Here is a 16,746-nt window from a genome sequence, read left to right on the forward strand (position 1 = left end):
AAAAATAAAAGCCTGGCTTTAAAGAATGTTACTAAGTAAACATAAAAACACATTTATAAAAATACTATGCTCATATTAAAGGTCATTTACACTCCCACCAAATCATTACTGGTTTTTCATCCCCTTATTAGATGTAAAGCATGAATGATTTCTAAACCATGTGACCTTTAACCTTTAGTGCTTGTGTCAAAAATGTCCATAAACTCTTCATACTGTAAAGGATAGGTTGTGGAGTGATTAAACAGTCTCTAGGAGCAGGATCAGCTTCTGCACTGGACGTTCAACGATGGATGGCTTGCCAGAACGCTGTCCCTCCTTTCCCATCTTCTGATCTCCTACACGAATCTTCACTCTCCTCACTAGTCCATCTTTATCAGTCACTGTCTCTACAACTTTAGCCAATTTCCACTCGTTGCGAGGTTGATCTTCTGTCTTTTCCATCACAATGTCACCGACTTTGAGGTTTCTCTTTGGAGTATGCCAGCGTTGTCTGGTAGCAATGTTGTACACATACTCTCTTCTCCACCGGCCCCAGAACTGCTCTGCAAGGTACTGAACACGGCGCCACCTCTTACGAGCATACATATCCTCTCTGATGAATCTGCCAGGAGGTGGTAAGGCTGCAGTGGGTTTCATGGTGAGTAGGTGATTGGGCGTTAGCGGCTCTGGACTATCTGGATCATTTAAGTTGTCAACGGTGAGTGGACGACTGTTCACAATAGCTGCTGCCTCATAAAAGAATGTCCGTAGAGAGGCATCGTCCAGCCTGCCTGATGAGGGTGAAAGAGTTAAACGAAGAACATTCCTCACTGTTCGGATCTGTCTCTCCCATACGCCTCCAGCATGGCTTGCATGCGGAGCGTTCATGCTGAAGTCACACTGTTTCTCAGCCAAAAACGTAGTCAGACGATCAGCATCCAATTGCTTGAGAGCTTCATTCAGTTCATTTTTAGCTCCAACGAAGTTCGTTCCTTGGTCACATTTTATGTCACGTACTGCTCCTCTTATTGCAATGAAACAACGAAGTCCATTTATGAAAGCATCTGTCGACATGTCGTCTAACATTTCAATGTGGATAGCTCGACAGCAAAGGCAGGTGAAAAGCAGTCCGTATCTCTTTTGTACCTTGCGTCCTTGTTTGGTGAAAAACGGACCGAAACAGTCCATTCCACAATAGGTGAAAGGTGGTGATGGATCCACACGCTCAGACGGCAAATCTGCCATTCGCTGCTCCTCTGTGAATCTTCTGAGTTTTCGACATGTAACACATTGATGCAGATGCGTTGCCACAGCTCTGTTGATTCCGGGAATCCAGAATCCATTTGATCTGATCTCATTAATAGTCAAGCCTTTTCCTTGATGTTGGACTTTCTCGTGACAGTGAGCAATTATTGCCTTGGTGATGGGATGACTCTTTGGTATGATCACTGGATGCTTCAGTGAGGTAGGGAGTGATGCATTTTTCAGTCTTCCTCCCACCTTGAGGAGTCCATCCTGATCAAGAAAAGCATCCATCTGAAACAGTTTACTCTGAGAGGGAAGTTGAGTTACCTTACTGAGCAACTTTAACTCTTCTGGATATGCGTGTCTCTGTAAGTCTCTTATGATGATGCAGCGTGCGTCTTCTCGTTCTTGGACGGTGCTGTGGTCTGTTGACTTATCATGTCTGACACGACGAATGAGACGAGCGACAGCCTGAGTTGCTTTTGACCACGAAGAAAACTTTGACAGGCGGTCTGAGAGACTCAGCTGTTCCCGTGTCTGTGTGTTTAGAGTCTGAATCCTCTTGACTTCAGGATCTCCAATCTGTATTTCTGCGCTAACATCTGTAGCTAGAGGTATCTCTTTAAAGGGGAGTGGCATCTCGTAATGTCCCTGAATGTTCCTCTTGATCCCTTCCTTTAACACATCCAGGAAGCGGATGTCATCCTGAGACACAGTCTTTCCGTCCTTATTAGCATCTTTAAAGTCAGACTCGAGAACCCTGAGTGCCTCAGCTGGGGTCACTGGAGGAAGCTCTCTGACTGAAACTCTGTGACACATGTTGGTGATGCTTGGTGAGTTGTGGTGAGGTGAACAGCCTACGATACTCCACCCCAAATCCGTCTGAACTGCATATGGTTCGCTATCTCCTCCAAGGATTACCTGCCGTGGTGCCAGTGCCTTTGAGCAATTGTAGCCGATCAGCAGACCGACTTCACATTCCAGCTGTGGTGGGATTTCATCTGCTATTTTGATGAGATGATTCCAGTTCCGTGCCGTGTCACAGGTAGGAATGTGTGTTCGATTCACTGGTATACAGTCCTTGGTGTAAGCAGGGGGGAGATCAATGTGGATAGCAGAGCAGTAACCTCTCACTCTCAAACCTGACACTCTTTGACTATGCATTAATGCATCCTTTCCTGTCATGGTCGTTAGTTTCAGTCTTACAGGATGAGTTTCAGTCTGTAAACTATTGCTGACTTCTTGGTCAATGAAGACTGTATCACTTTGGGTATCAAGCAGCGCATAAACAAGTCTTTCCATACCTGGATTGCTGACAGAAGAAACCCACACTGGCACTATCATTGAAGTGTTGGTAGCTGGCTCCTTAGTTGTCACACTGAGAGCCAATGTGGTTGCCGTTTCCTCTGTGGTACTTTGATTTGAGACTGACGTGGGCTTGGCCTTGGTGTAGGTGTCATCATGGAGAAGCGTAGGATGTCTTGCTTTACATTTGTCGCATGAATGTCTATTGCGGCAGTCCTTGGCGTTATGGCCCGTCCTCAAGCAGCCATAGCAAAGCTTCTTTTCTTTCACATATTTCCGCCGTTCCTCCAGAGCTTTCCCTTTAAACTCAGGACAGCGATGAAGTTGATGTTTACTGTCTTGACAAAACACACATGGTGGCTTTAAACCTGTTCTTAACTGTCCTTGTGTTTCATTCTCTGTAACTGTCTGTGTGTGATAAACACTGGATTTACATTTCTTTTCTTTCAGATGACGTGATGAGTTAGCCTCTGATGAGTGGAGAGCGTGGAATGAAGTAATAGGATTACATGCAATTTCTGCCTCCGTTACAATGAAGAAGACAAACTCCTGGAAGCTGGGAAACTCCTGGTCAACTCTCATGACTTGAGTGACTTTGCGGTTCCACTGTGATGCTGCCCAATCAGGTAGCTTTTGGATCAATTTCTGGTTTTCTTCACAATCGTTCAAAATGTCCAGACCTTTAACATAAGGCATGGCTTCCAGACATGAGTGTAAGAAATCAGCGAATGCTCTAAGTCCCTCAGCATCTCTTGGATGGACCTTTGGCCAGTTTGTTAGTTTTTCCCTGAATGCTTTTTGTATAACAAACGGCTGACCATACCTGTGGTTGAGACGGTTCCATCCATCTTTGTAGGCGTCATCATCATTTCTATAAAATATGCCATCAAGTGTCTTTCGAGCTGGACCTCCTACATATTTTTTCAAATAATGTAATTTGTCAGCTGAAGCAATGTTCTTTTTGTCTATGAGGGATGTGAAGGAAGCCTTCCACTCAATGAACTGGATAGGGTCACCAGTAAATACAGACGGTTCTGGCATTGGGAGCCTGTTCAGAGCTATGCTATCTTGGACTGCCTGAGCCAGATAACTTACATCTGTCCTTGCAGGTGATGCTGTCATTGTGATATCAGTGGGCTGCTGTATGAGAGCTGAAGGAGGAGGATACACAAACTGATGTTCTCTCGTTCTCATCTGATCTACAGAATGAACACTTGCTTCCTGCATTACTTCCTGATCATAAGTTGTGAACCTAGCTCGTGCAGCTTTAATGTCCTTCTCTGCCTTTAATCTTTCCAACTCACGTTTTTGAGCTTCAAGTTCTTTCCTTTGTTGTCCCTCTAGGAGTTGAATCTTTTCTTTTTGTTTCTCCTCTAAGAGTTGAATCTTTTCTTTTTGTTTCTCCTCCTTCAATAACACTTCATACTCTGCTTCCTTTGCTGCTAATTCTGCTGCAGCGTCTGCTCTTTTTGCTGCTATAACAGAGTGTTGACTTGAACCTTTACTTGAGTGTTGACTTGGAGGTGAAGCTGTGGATCCGTAGATGGAGTGAGCATAGTCTCTGTTAAGAAGCTCATGAAGACGCTGCTTTACTGCTTCACTATCAAATTCTTCATCTATGCCTGATATCCTTTCAAGAGCAATTTTAACAATGTCCCTTGTAACTGCCTCACAGGCATCAATACGACGTCTTGTCTCATTAGATGGAGTGAGGTGAGCTCTGATGTCTATGTACAGGTTTATAACACAGTTTTTTCCTTCTTCTAGTGTGTCTATAAGAGTTGCAATGTCACTTTCAGGAATGTTTAACTTTAACTGTTTTCTAGCCTTACGTGCCTGGATCTTCCATTGTTCATAAATGTGAGTCAACCTTTTCTCCTTTTTGTGGGCCTCCTCCTTATGAAATGCAAGCATCTTTTCCGTGGGATTCCGTAGGCGACCAGAGCGACGGAGATCCTCCTCTTCAGTATCCTTATCCTTCATCTGTTCGGAGTCTCTGTCGTCTGGAGGCGTCTTTACTGATGCTTCCATGTTGTGAGCAGGTACCACAATCTTTGACCATCACATCAGGTCCCTCTACAGTTGTCCTTGGTCAGCGGCGTGATGTGACGGATGAGGTGAAGCTCTTACTAAGCTCTTACTGTAGCATCCCCGGCTAAATGATGGTCGGACTCTCAAACTGATGGTTCACAATGTTTTATTCCTTGGACCGTATTCAATGCAAACACACCGTAAGAGCTATGAAAAGAAGAAAACAAAATACAGTTACCTTTACTCTTACTTGAAATTACCTTTAACTGCCTTTATCACAAACAATCATGTAAGTTGACTCTCTTTTTATCTAATAAACTTATTGTAGACTCACAGGTTTTACTCCATGAATTTAAATATATATTTTAACTGCTACGATTGATGTTACAGTCATGAGGGAAAATTCACATTTTAACTGAAAGACAACCTCACATAGAGTGCAATATAAAACAATATTTGACATGAAATTAGTATTTTTAACCGTTCGTTTTTAACCCAATAAACAGTTTTTAACCTTAGCAGACCTTATATAAAACAGACAAAATACATCCTGTTGCATTACCAAAACAACCTACGAGTTAGCTTACAGCTTCATCTCACTTCAATACAGACCGACACGGCAGCTTGGCCGATGCTAATAGTAGCTACCGCTAACCACAATACGTTTTATGCATGAAAATATCCACGGCAACCAAACTCGAGCCGGACATAAATATAGCATGAAATGGTAACAAAACAAACCTTGTGCCCCTTATTAGCCAGGTGCTAGGGCGTTTCATGTGGGTTAGACACACTTTGCTTGCTTTTAGCATTGAAGATACTCCTTTAGCCTTGCAGACATACTTTTCCTTCTGCCGGTAAACTCCGAAGCACCGGATGTGTACGAGGTCTCAGCGAGACGCTTTCAAAATAAAAGCCCTGAATATCCGTCTGCTTAATATATAAAAAATAAAAGCCTGGCTTTAAAGAATGTTACTAAGTAAACATAAAAACACATTTATAAAAATACTATGCTCATATTAAAGGTCATTTACAATTAAGATAAATATATTTCCATACAATAGTTTCCATTTTCCATACTTTTCCAGACCCGGAAATGTATAAAATCAAATTCCATACTTTTCCATACTTTCCATACTTGCGTAGGAACCCTGCAGGAAGAGATTGCGGTGGCTGTTTTTGCGTCTTTATTTACCACGTCTGAAAACCATGTACTAACTGATACAACTTCGCCAAAACTTATGCGTTTATTGATTTGATACCTGTCAGAGCCCCATGATCTTACATCTCTGCATTTCCTCACGTCTGGGTAATTTTGTAACAGTTTTTCAGCCGTGTTAAAAGTATTTTACGCGCCGTTACGCACGGGGCACGTCTGTCCTGCAGTGCGCTCCTCTCCTCTCCCCTCCTCTCCAGTACCTGGCTGCTCAGCTCCGTCTCTCAGTCCCGGTCCCGGACTGAGACACGTCACCGCTGCCTTCACCCGTCTTTGATCCCTCTGGTCAGTGGTCAGAGTGTTTAGATCCATGTGTCCCACCTGAGCTCTCTATTAATCCACTCGATCATGGGCGGCACACACATATTATAGGTGTGTGATTGTCGCTGCAGCTGCTGCCTGTTCGTCAGTATATGTTGAGTTGGGCCCTGTAGCGATTTGTGTTTATTTATCTAAACAGAGCGCGAGAGAGATGAACACACGTACGTGCTGTCACTGTATGCATCGGATCAAATGTCATTCTGTCCCTTCGTCCGTCCAGCTCTCTGTCCACTCTCTCCATGGCGGAAACGATTACGACGCGCAAAACCCTAATTTACATATTGCGGTTTGCACGTGTTTTCATTTAGCGGGTTACTCTTAGTAGATCACCTGTTTTGCGTGCACTAACCAAACACGCAATATTATAGCGGGCGCAAACAATATAGCGCCCGCTATCTGGGATCTTAGTAAATCCGGCCCTGTGTATCTGTTTTCTGACTGCAGAGAGGATGGGGACAGCCCTCCATTCCAACCCCCCCCCCACTCCAAGACACCGCTGTTCCGAACCCCCCCTGCAGCTGTCATGCTCAACCGGGATGACATTATTGTGTGACATTGTGGCTTGTTTGTGAAACGCGCGACCCACTACTCAGGGACTGGGTGCAGGCCACTCTGTGCAACTGATTGTATAACTATCTAGCACAAAAACTGCTAATTATACTGAATTATTTCATGTTAATTCAAGTTGAACGTGTGAATCATGACCTGAAGACAGTCAATAGTGGGGTGGGAATCATTTAATTAATATTTTACATATAAATTGTGCCTAAAATACACACCTAACATTATTATTGGTGAATATTCAATATAATTAGAAATATTGTTTAAAACATATCCAGTAAAAACATTTTTAGTGGGAAATAACAAAAGGTGTTTCTGGGAGACGCGGAATGTACCCGCAATTATGAAATGACCCATATGCTATCAGTAGGTTCATTTCTAGATTTGAGATGACATGGTAGACACTTCTGTTTCTAAAACTGTTGCAGGTGTTTCATCTATGTTTCACAGAGAAAATCAAATCAAATTTGAGTTAATGCACTGTATTGGTTATATAACAATGGACAGGTATACAGTAAAATATAACAGTGTTCTAATTTAAATAAGAAAACCTGTTGGACAACTTAATTTTGATATTCAACATTTGATATGATACTTTTACATATGACACGGATTTTGGACATTTTCAAGCCATACAATACAGGATTGAACAATGGTGGGCATGTAAGAAAATATAATGATAAAAATATCCGCAACATATTAGGGACACTATTCATATTAAACCTGCTCTGTAGTACTTCAAAGCTAGCCCCAAAAGAAAAGTTTAATAGAGAAGCAAGGTGAGGTGTGCAGGTACTGACAGCTTTATGTCTGGTCTGTTTGGAGCCAGAGAAACAAACATGGAGAATCTTTATGTAAGTGTAAAGAATTAAAAGTAAAGCTCCAAGGATTGTGCTAAAAGTTGCAATAAGTCCATACATGTTAATTGCATTGGTGCTGGGGCAACCCAGCTTGATAACAGAGTGGGTATCACAGTATACTTTGTGAATGATGTTCCCACACATCTGTAATGGTGTAGTCAAAGATAACAAAACAACCATTGCAAAACAAGGGTATAACCATGTTAAAGCAATAAGTATGGCGATCTTGTTGAATGTCATACGTGTGTTATATTGTAGAGGATAACAGATAGCAAGGTATCTGTCATAAGACATGATGGCTAAGTTCAAATATTCAACAGCTCCATAAGAATGAACACAGTAAATCTGCAAGAAACAAAATGAAGCAGACACAGTGTGAATGTCAGAGAGGATCTGAACCAGCAGGAATGGAAACAGCGCTGTACTACCATACAGTTCATTTACAAACAGGCTGCACAGAAACAGGTACATGGGCTCATGTAAACTCTTGTTCATACAGATAACCACAATCAGTACAACATTGGCACAAATTATAAAAAGATACAAAGACATAATAATAGTAAAATATAAGTATTTGAAAACCCCTGTGTCAAAGTAGGCAGCAAGAGTGAAATATGAAACCTGTGTGGAGTTTAACATGATCCTGTACTATGCACACCAACAAATAAAAAGGTTAACCTTTGTTACAGATTTGCAAAAATGTAACTGGTTTAAACTTGGGTTGGGCTAGCATAGTGTGTAACTTTAACATCAAGCACACATGGACATAGTGCAATGTATTCATACTGGTCTCATTTACCATCATATAAACAGTTTTAAGAAATATCCACAAATGTACCATTTCTTCTTCTTTTTTTTTAAAAAAAGTGTAATGCTCAGGTTTGGAATTACATAGAAAACATTTGCATCATTGAGTGAATTTGAGCAATCACCTGTTTTCCTGCTTTACTCATCCCATGAATGCATCCCAACTTCCTTTTACACTTTTTTTAAAGAGCAGTTCATGAAGAATGAACAGAATGGTTTTCATCAGCATGCAGTTATTTCACACATTATCAATTCATTGATCTGTCCATCAACTATAGCAACTTATCCTGTTCAGAGGCAGCGACCTATCAATGCATGAACTGGGTACATTCTGGGCAAGTCTATCACAGGTCTGACACATTGGTCCTGCTAAGGTGTTAAGGTGATCCAATGACAAGTGGTTAGTCTTAAGTGCATCTGCTTACATCTGCTTTAAAATGGATCTCAAGTGACCACTTGTGAGACACAAACATGACCCAAGCATGCTACAGGACACAACTGACTCCATCCTCCTTAACCATGCCTTATATACCTTTGACACAGTCATTAGTTTCATTACTGCCCTCCACCATAACACTATTAATCTTTTCCCTAACAATCCCGCTAAAACATGGATTCTGATTTTGCGGGTACCCCACTCTCTCGTTCTGATCACCTTATCACTACATAATTGTAGCTCAAATCCTCTGCACAGCCCTTTTCTGTGCAGAGCCCCTCTCAAAGTTGATATACTTTTGTCCATAATTCATGACACAAGTGGCCCCTCACAGCGGACCTGCAAAAGATGGAACTGAGAAGGTTTTTCTCCAGCACTTCTTCAGAACTCTTCACACTCGCAGGTTGAAAGTTCACAGGATTCAACAAGTACATTATGTAGATCTAAATTGTATGAAGGACATTCATTGAGAGCAGGAGCTCAAACAAAGAGCAATCAAATACTATTCAACAAATTACTATTCTGCGGTAAGACGTCTCATATGTTGGCTCATCTACGGCGTGAATAACACGCACTAAGGCTCCTGTAGATGCGGGGTTACAGTGTGTGTGTGTGTGTGTCTGTGTGTGTCAGCGCTGCACACACAGACACAGCGTCGGAGCGGTAATGTAGCCTAACTGTTAACGATAACTTGCAGATCACCTGGGTGACGTGAACTCCGCTCGTAGTTACTGTGAGTCAGAGCAATAAAACAGTGAGGTTGTTGATGAATATTTAGCTTTTTACTCTGCTTTGAGACTTTGAGACTGATTGTGAGTGAGCAGAGCGGAGGTTAGCTCGTCGCTGTCTGGCAACCTGGAGTCTGGTGGGTAGGGGAGGGGGGACAACGCGCTGCTGTGTTTTGAATTTGACTGCAGCAACAATTTTGGCCACATTCTTACATATTGTACCTTTAAAGCAGAAGTAAGCGGAATGTTTGTGTTAATATAAGTCTTAGGGTGCACTCACACTAGGCAATCTTACCGTGCCCAAGCACGTTTGCCCCCTAAAGTCCGGATTCTATTGCTGGTGTGAGTGCAAGCGTTCCGTGCCTGAGCACGGTACACTTCCCTGGCCCGGCACGGTTGGGAGAGGTGTGCTTGGGCATGGTACGCTTGGCCAGGAATGCGCACACGTAATGCGCTGCGGGCTCGTTCTCCACCACGTGTCTACAGCCACATGTAAACAACAGTCACTTAACGATTACGTCGCGCCGCAAACATCGCTAGTTAACGTCGCTTTGATTAAACTTCAAGATAACCATGACAACCGGTCAAAGCGCCGTTCTTTCTGCAGTCAGAGCGCATGCGCCGTGTTGTTATATCAACGTGATGACGTATGTGTCGGAGGCAACCGTGCTTGAGCACGCTTGGGTTCGAGGTAGTGTGAGTGCGGGCCAGCTGGGGACAGGGGAGGGGGGGCATTCGGGATTCAGCACGGTACGGAACAACTGGCCCTAGTGTGAGTGCGCCCTTAGCCTAAATAGTTATATCTTCCGACAGCAATCACTTATATAGAGTGTTTGGTCCCAAACACGGGTCTGTCAGTCACTCTGCTCTGCTGTAAGCCGAGGAGAAAACTTTCCTTGTATCCTACAACCTTTATCCAATGAGGAGAGAGAATGGCATAAATGGGGCGGTCCTCTCTGTGTGTGCAGCCAAGGGATGCACGTGCATGTGGTGATGTAGGGACGAGGGCTGGGACTGCTAACTCCATCCGCTGACAGGAAGTTAGCCAAAACGACCGGATCGCTTACTTCTGCTTTAAAATGATATCAAAGTAAGAATTAAACAGATTATATAATAAATGAAATACACGCTTTTGATTATATAGGAAACATAATAGGGCCTTACACATTTTATGTTTCCTTCATTATACTGTATGAGCCAAAATGCACAAAATTTGACACTACATTACATGCAAAGAAACAGGTATGTGGTGTTGCTTTTAACCAGTTGAAGAAATGGGATGGGCCTGTTGTTCATGTGCATGCTGAACACCAACCAGTAGGGCTGCAACGAGTAGCATATTTTACTATCCGATTGTGTAACGGGTGTGAGTTGTAAATTAAGAATAAAGAATAAGAATAATTATAGCTGCTGCGCAGCGATGGGTCGGGTCCGGGCTACTTTTGGGCAAATTTAGGCAATTCTGAGCAACAAACAGGAGAATAGGATGACAAGACAGTTGTCCTTATAATGTCCAATTTGCATTAGTTGAGGATTGAACCCACAACCTCGGGAACCAAAGACCATTGTCTATCACACTGAGCTAATTGACAAGTGGCAGTTCAACAGTGGCTTCACAAATTGAGTAAGCCATTCACTGTCGTGTAGGCAGATTTGACACCACAGTAAAAAGAAAAATCTGTTTTTGAGGTAATGATATGTCATCTACTGTGACTCTAAGATGTTAGGAGCCTTCGCACATGGTCCAGTCCAAGCTATTTGAATTTTTAAATTTAGAGGCTTGCTGTGATGCCACCATCAGTACAACTGTCTTGTGTTTCGTGTTGAGGACATCTGACATTTAGTCTCACAAACCTCTGACACCAAGAACCAGCTCCTAACTCGCTGAGCTAATTGGCTGGTAGTGAGAACTGCTGTGTAGCTTCATTTGTCGACTCAGGGAGTCAATGCCCAGGCAGCTGTTGTCAAGGCAGATTTCGGAAATGGTCAAAATGTCAGAAATTCTGTTATCTAAACAAAAATCTGATAATACATGGGATCTGGCATGGGGTTGGACATTTCTGTAAGGTTTGGTGAGTTTTCATCCATGGGAAGTATGATTTCCTTGGAAGTAGAAAGAAGAAGATGACACTGGACCTTTGTGCAAAATTTAGCGAGCTTTCGCCCATGGTCCGGTGCAAGCTATTTGTTTTTTTTTTTTTAATTTAGAGCCTTGCTGTGATGTCACCATGAGGACATCTGGCATTTTGATGTGTCATTATCATCATCGCTCTTGCTGGGTCTTGAACCCATATCCCCTCGCACCTCAAACCAGCGCTTAACTCAGTGAGCTAATTATCTGGAAGCGAGACATGGTGTGTGTCTTCTCAAATAGACTCAGGGAGTCAGTGTCCAGGCAGCAGTTGTAAACGCAGATTTAAAAAAATGGTCAAAAAGTCAGAAATTCTGTTATCTAAACAAAAATCTGTTAATACATAAATTGCATTTAGGAGGAGGAGGGGGGGGGGGGGGGGGGGGGGGGGGCACATGTCCTTGGAGTTGAGTGAATCTGGCATGGGGTCGGATGTTTCTGTGAAGTTTGGTGAGTTTTCGCCCATGGGAAGTATGACTTCCTTGGAAGAAGAAGAAGAAGAAGAAGAAGAAGAAGAAGAAGAAGAAGAAGAAGAAGAAGAAGAAGTCCTAGGAATACAATAGTGTCCGGGCAGCTGCGCTGCCGGACCCTAAAAACTGAATGAATGTAGTCTCTTCTGGGGAGCCACTGGCCACAAACAAGCACGAGCTATAGTTACAACGGAGGATATTTATTAAACCAGGGCTATATTAGAAGCAGGCTGAGGCTATGATAAAAACACAATAAAAAGAGTCCATGGAGTATCGACGACGAGAGGGAGCAGGTGGTAGCAGAGCGCAGTCCAGTTACGATTCAACTCCAAGCTCGTGTCCTCTCTCCTTCAGGTGCGTGGGTCCAGTCCCGGCGCCACCTCCAACTATCATGTAGTACAGAGAATAACCAGTCAATACTCTGGGTTAAAACCGGAGAAACCCCTTCGAAAATAATAAACTAAATCAACATGCAGCCATAATTAAATAAATAAATCAAAGTCAAACCAAAACAATGGCTACATGGAAAGTGAAGTCCAAAACAAACAATAATAAACAAAATCAAGGGGTTTCTCTGTCTTCCCGTCTGTATAACAAGTGATGATGAGGGGAGTGGAATAAAAGCGGTACTTAGCTCGGAGGAGGGGCAAAGCTCACTTATACCCCTCCACGTTTCCCGCGTTGCGTCTCCACTGTATCCTGCAGCCGACCAGCGCCGTCTGTGGCTCGCTCCGCCGCTGCGTTCTCTCTCGTCCGGCTGTAGGCTGGATCCCGCTCTCTTTCCGTCGTCCTGCTCCGTGAGTCGCGCTGCACTCTTTGTCTGCTCCTGTCCCGTCTCGTCTCTCCCGTGTTCTTCCCGTCGCTCCCCTTTCACCTGTCCAGACCCCGCCTCCTCTGTTCCTCCGCCAACCGCACACCTGCAGTCTTCCGGACCTCTTCCGGGGCAGTCCTGACTGGCGCCAAAAGCCTGTGGGGACAGATTAACAAACAGCGCCCCCCACTGGTCCCACACATGGGCATAGTCACCCTGTGATAATTGTTCGGGGTCACTATTCGAGTAGCTCACATTCGAGTCAGCACAGCGTCATGTAGAGGGAGAGCGGAGCACGGAGCGGCATGTGGGAAGAGAGCGGAGCAGCCGAAGAGAGCCACGTAAATGAGACAGTGAACACTTTTTTCATAATAACACACTTTTTATTTTAATAAAACAGCTGAAACAGTTGTCCATGTGTAATATTTTTCCTCACAGATCCGTCCTCAAATCACTTGCAATTAAAAGAGCAAAACAAAAAAAAAGAAAAGAAGGAATGCCACGGAATTAAATTGTCCCGTTAACTCTTTCGCGACCATTGACGAGTTAACTCATCACAGCCTGCCGAACGTTCACGACAATCGACACGACTCGTCAAAAACGTTTTTTTTTTTTTTACAGATTATGATAATAGACACTCTGAGGTACCCTGTGTGTGAATATGGTAGTCCTCTGATATGTAAAAACTGTTTTAAACTACAATCAAAACATAATGTTTTTTTATAAACTGTGTGATCTTGGTTTTTTTTTTTGTTGTTTGAGTAATCGGTCTCCTTGAATGCTGCTCTGGGGACAGCGTGCAGTGTGCTGTGCGGCTGTCGGCTACAGTGTTGCGACTTTCTCGCTAAATCTGGCGACTTTCCAAACCCTCTTGACAACTTTTTTTTTTACAAAAGCGACTGGCGACAAATCTGGCGACTTTTTCCGGTGCTGTTACAAACGTTTCTGGTTTGGAGACTCGGATCTGAAAGCGCGTTATCACTGCTGTTTTCACCATGCAGCGGGCGTTGTGCAGCGGGTGCTGTGAGCCGGGCCGCCCCCGCCCCGAAGCATTCAGCGGCGGCCAGTCACACAGTAGTGTCACGGAGCTGCTCCGCTGCAGCCAGAGTACAGGCTCTGAAATGTACTTTTAAAGTAAAAGTAAAAAGTAAAAATGAATTTTTGCTGTTAATGAAACCTACATCATTTGATAATTTTTTGAAACAAAAAAAGTTCAGACAGAATAATCAAGATTGAACTGACCAGAGGCAGTGTTTCCCAACGTTTCGGCCGCCACAGACTCTCACAAAATAATAATAATAATAATTTTTAAACAGCGTTCATCACCTCTCATCTCTGCCAGTCAGTCCACCTGCCGTCTCTCTCGCGTACACACATGGACAGGTTGCGCTTTGCCGCTCGTAAACGGTAAATGCGCTATATTGTGCTGATTGTACGGTGTTCAAACCCCCCCCGTCGGATAGTCCGACCACCACCACCATGGAGTCCATGCAAGCTGCCTCCATGTCGCTGCTTCAGTATACAAGTTGGTAACTCGGTTCTCTCTCTACCCCCCTCTCCCTCCTCCCTCCCTCTTCTTCTCCCTCTTTCCCTCTCTAGTTCGTCACGTCTTTTACCGGTGATTTTACGTAGTGTCAAAAAAAAAAAAGTAATGTAAGGAATATGTAAGGAGTAGAAAGTACATATTTTTGCGTATAAATGTAGTGTATAATGTTCGAACCCCACCTAGGGCAGTGCGTACCGAGAGAAACACAACGCAGAGGGCCAGATATGACATCGGCTACACGTGCTTCCACACCAGCTTGGTACAGTTACCCTGATGGCCACAACGGCCATTGTATTGCTAATCGGTCTCATTCCTTGATCCTCGATGTTGTGTTCACTTAGTATTTCTGCATCCATGTTCCGCCACAAGGAGGCACTGTGAGATAGTGAGCGAAGAAAAAAGGCGGAAGTAACTACTGTGTTGTTGAGTTGTTGATCCTCCATTCCTTGAAGGAATTGTCGGAAAGGCAGGATGCTTAAAAAAAGAGAAAAATAGGAGCCATAGGAGGCAAGAATTGTTGGAATGATGGGCAAATTTCGTGCACAAACATCAACAGAGCCACTGGGAGCTACTGCTACAACAAGGCTAAAACAACCGACTTTTTCATGTTGTGGCTTAAGGACACTTATACGGAAACGATCCAAACAGAAAACGCAAAAGTGGCGTCGCATCTTCACTTTTTATTCCGCGTTTAGACAAGCGTTTTTGGGGTGGAAATCTGCGTGCATACGGTGACGCAAAAGTCTGTGGAATTCGGTTACATGCTGCTATTCCGACATGCCGCTATTTCGACATTGACTTCTAATTGTCGGAATAGCGGTATTAACATTATTTTTCAAGCGTCCCACTATTCCGACATTTTTTTTTTTCATTGTCGAAGCAGCACTTTACTATTTTTCAAACATTCCGCTTTTCCGACATTGATTGATTACGTTATAGTCAGACATGTCCTTCAGATTTTTTTTTTCATCTGAGACACTGTTTCTCATAGGCAAATAGGCTTACATAGGCCTATAAGAAAGAAAAAAAACCCCCGCCAAGTTTAAAAACACACCGGCAGCAGCGCCCGCTGATCTGCAGCTACTGAGACTGTTATTATTCTGTCACCTGAGTTAACGAGGTGCACGTGTGTTTGGAGCTGACGAGAGAATAAAGAGTGAGACAACGCGGCCCTGAGGAGGAACTGTGAAGGACTCAGCTGTAATGGAAAATGACCTAAACCGAGTCCAGTAGAGCTGTAACTTTGTAGTGGAAAGGCGTGCAAAGCTTTACATTGTTTTAACATATAGGTAAAAGGAAAACAAAGATTTTCAGGGATAAAGGGGAAGATTACATAAGATTATTCTTCTTTCTGCTCCCTTTTGTTGAGATTTGGGAGGTTTTTGTTTTTATTGTAGCTTATTAATGCAAGATCATTTTTCTGACTGATTTATTGCCCGATGCCATGTATCTCGCTTTCTTTCCCCCGCCCTCCGCCCGTTGTCTTCGTTGTCACATTGTTGTCGCTCCACAGAGCGCACATGGCTAATTAATATGCACGTGCTGACCATATATGGTTGTGTCTAGACGTTCCGGGGGCGGAGGTGTGTTCACGTGCGCAACTGCGCACCATTCTTGGATCCAGTTTGATTTATCAAAGAGAAATTGCGGAGAGTTGTGCACGCACAGTTTGATAGATCTGAAAAAGGTGTAAATATTTTGGGTGTCTTTTCGCCGTAGGCCTAAGCAAAAAATTTAGTAGCAGCAGTTTTACACTGCTTACTTACAGTTTTGATAAATGAGGCTCCAGGCCCTAAGCCCAGAGCCCAGACGCTCACAGATGCAGCTCCGCGGCGCTGTCCGTGGTGCTGAAGGTGACAGGTTAACTTGACAAACAAACTGAACATAGTTCTGTTTGTTTATCATGTGTGTCAGTTTTGTTTGTGACTTGATAGTTTAGTTGTTGAGATTAAGAACATCACTCCCTCATCAAACCAGTGATAGGCATGCTGAAAAGAAAAGAGAGAGAGAGACGCGCTTGGGTTATCGCAGCTTTAAAAAAAAAAAAAAAAAAAGACGACGTGTCGGAATAGCGGTATCAAAAAGTGTCGGACTGCCGGCATGTCTAGATAGAGGGATGTCGTAATAGCGGGATGTCTTAATAGAGACATGTCGGAATAGCGGGATGTCTGAATAGCGGGCAGACCCCGTGGAAATTCATGCACGCCAGGCACCTAGGTGGCAGTGTGCCGCACAACACACAACACCACCAAGTCTGCACGCCTGTGTGTTTTCCTCTTCTTCTTCTTCTTGATTTCCA

General features: G+C 43.6%; 1 protein-coding gene across 1 annotated transcript; it reads right to left on the reverse strand.

The window, feature by feature from the left end:
• Positions 1–7,221: 7,221 nt before the first annotated feature.
• On the reverse strand, positions 7,222–8,157 carry LOC310996266 (olfactory receptor 4B13-like; the record flags this gene model as incomplete). Its single annotated transcript, XM_083985644.1, has 1 exon — positions 7,222–8,157. The coding sequence occupies one exon, from the start codon at positions 8,155–8,157 to the stop codon at positions 7,222–7,224; it is 936 nt and encodes a 311-aa protein (XP_083841770.1).
• Positions 8,158–16,746: the final 8,589 nt, after the last annotated feature.

The sequence above is a fragment of the Trachurus trachurus genome, assembly GCF_905171665.1.
Source record: "Trachurus trachurus genome assembly, chromosome: 13".
In the NCBI taxonomy this organism is placed as follows: Eukaryota; Metazoa; Chordata; class Actinopteri; order Carangiformes; family Carangidae; genus Trachurus; species Trachurus trachurus.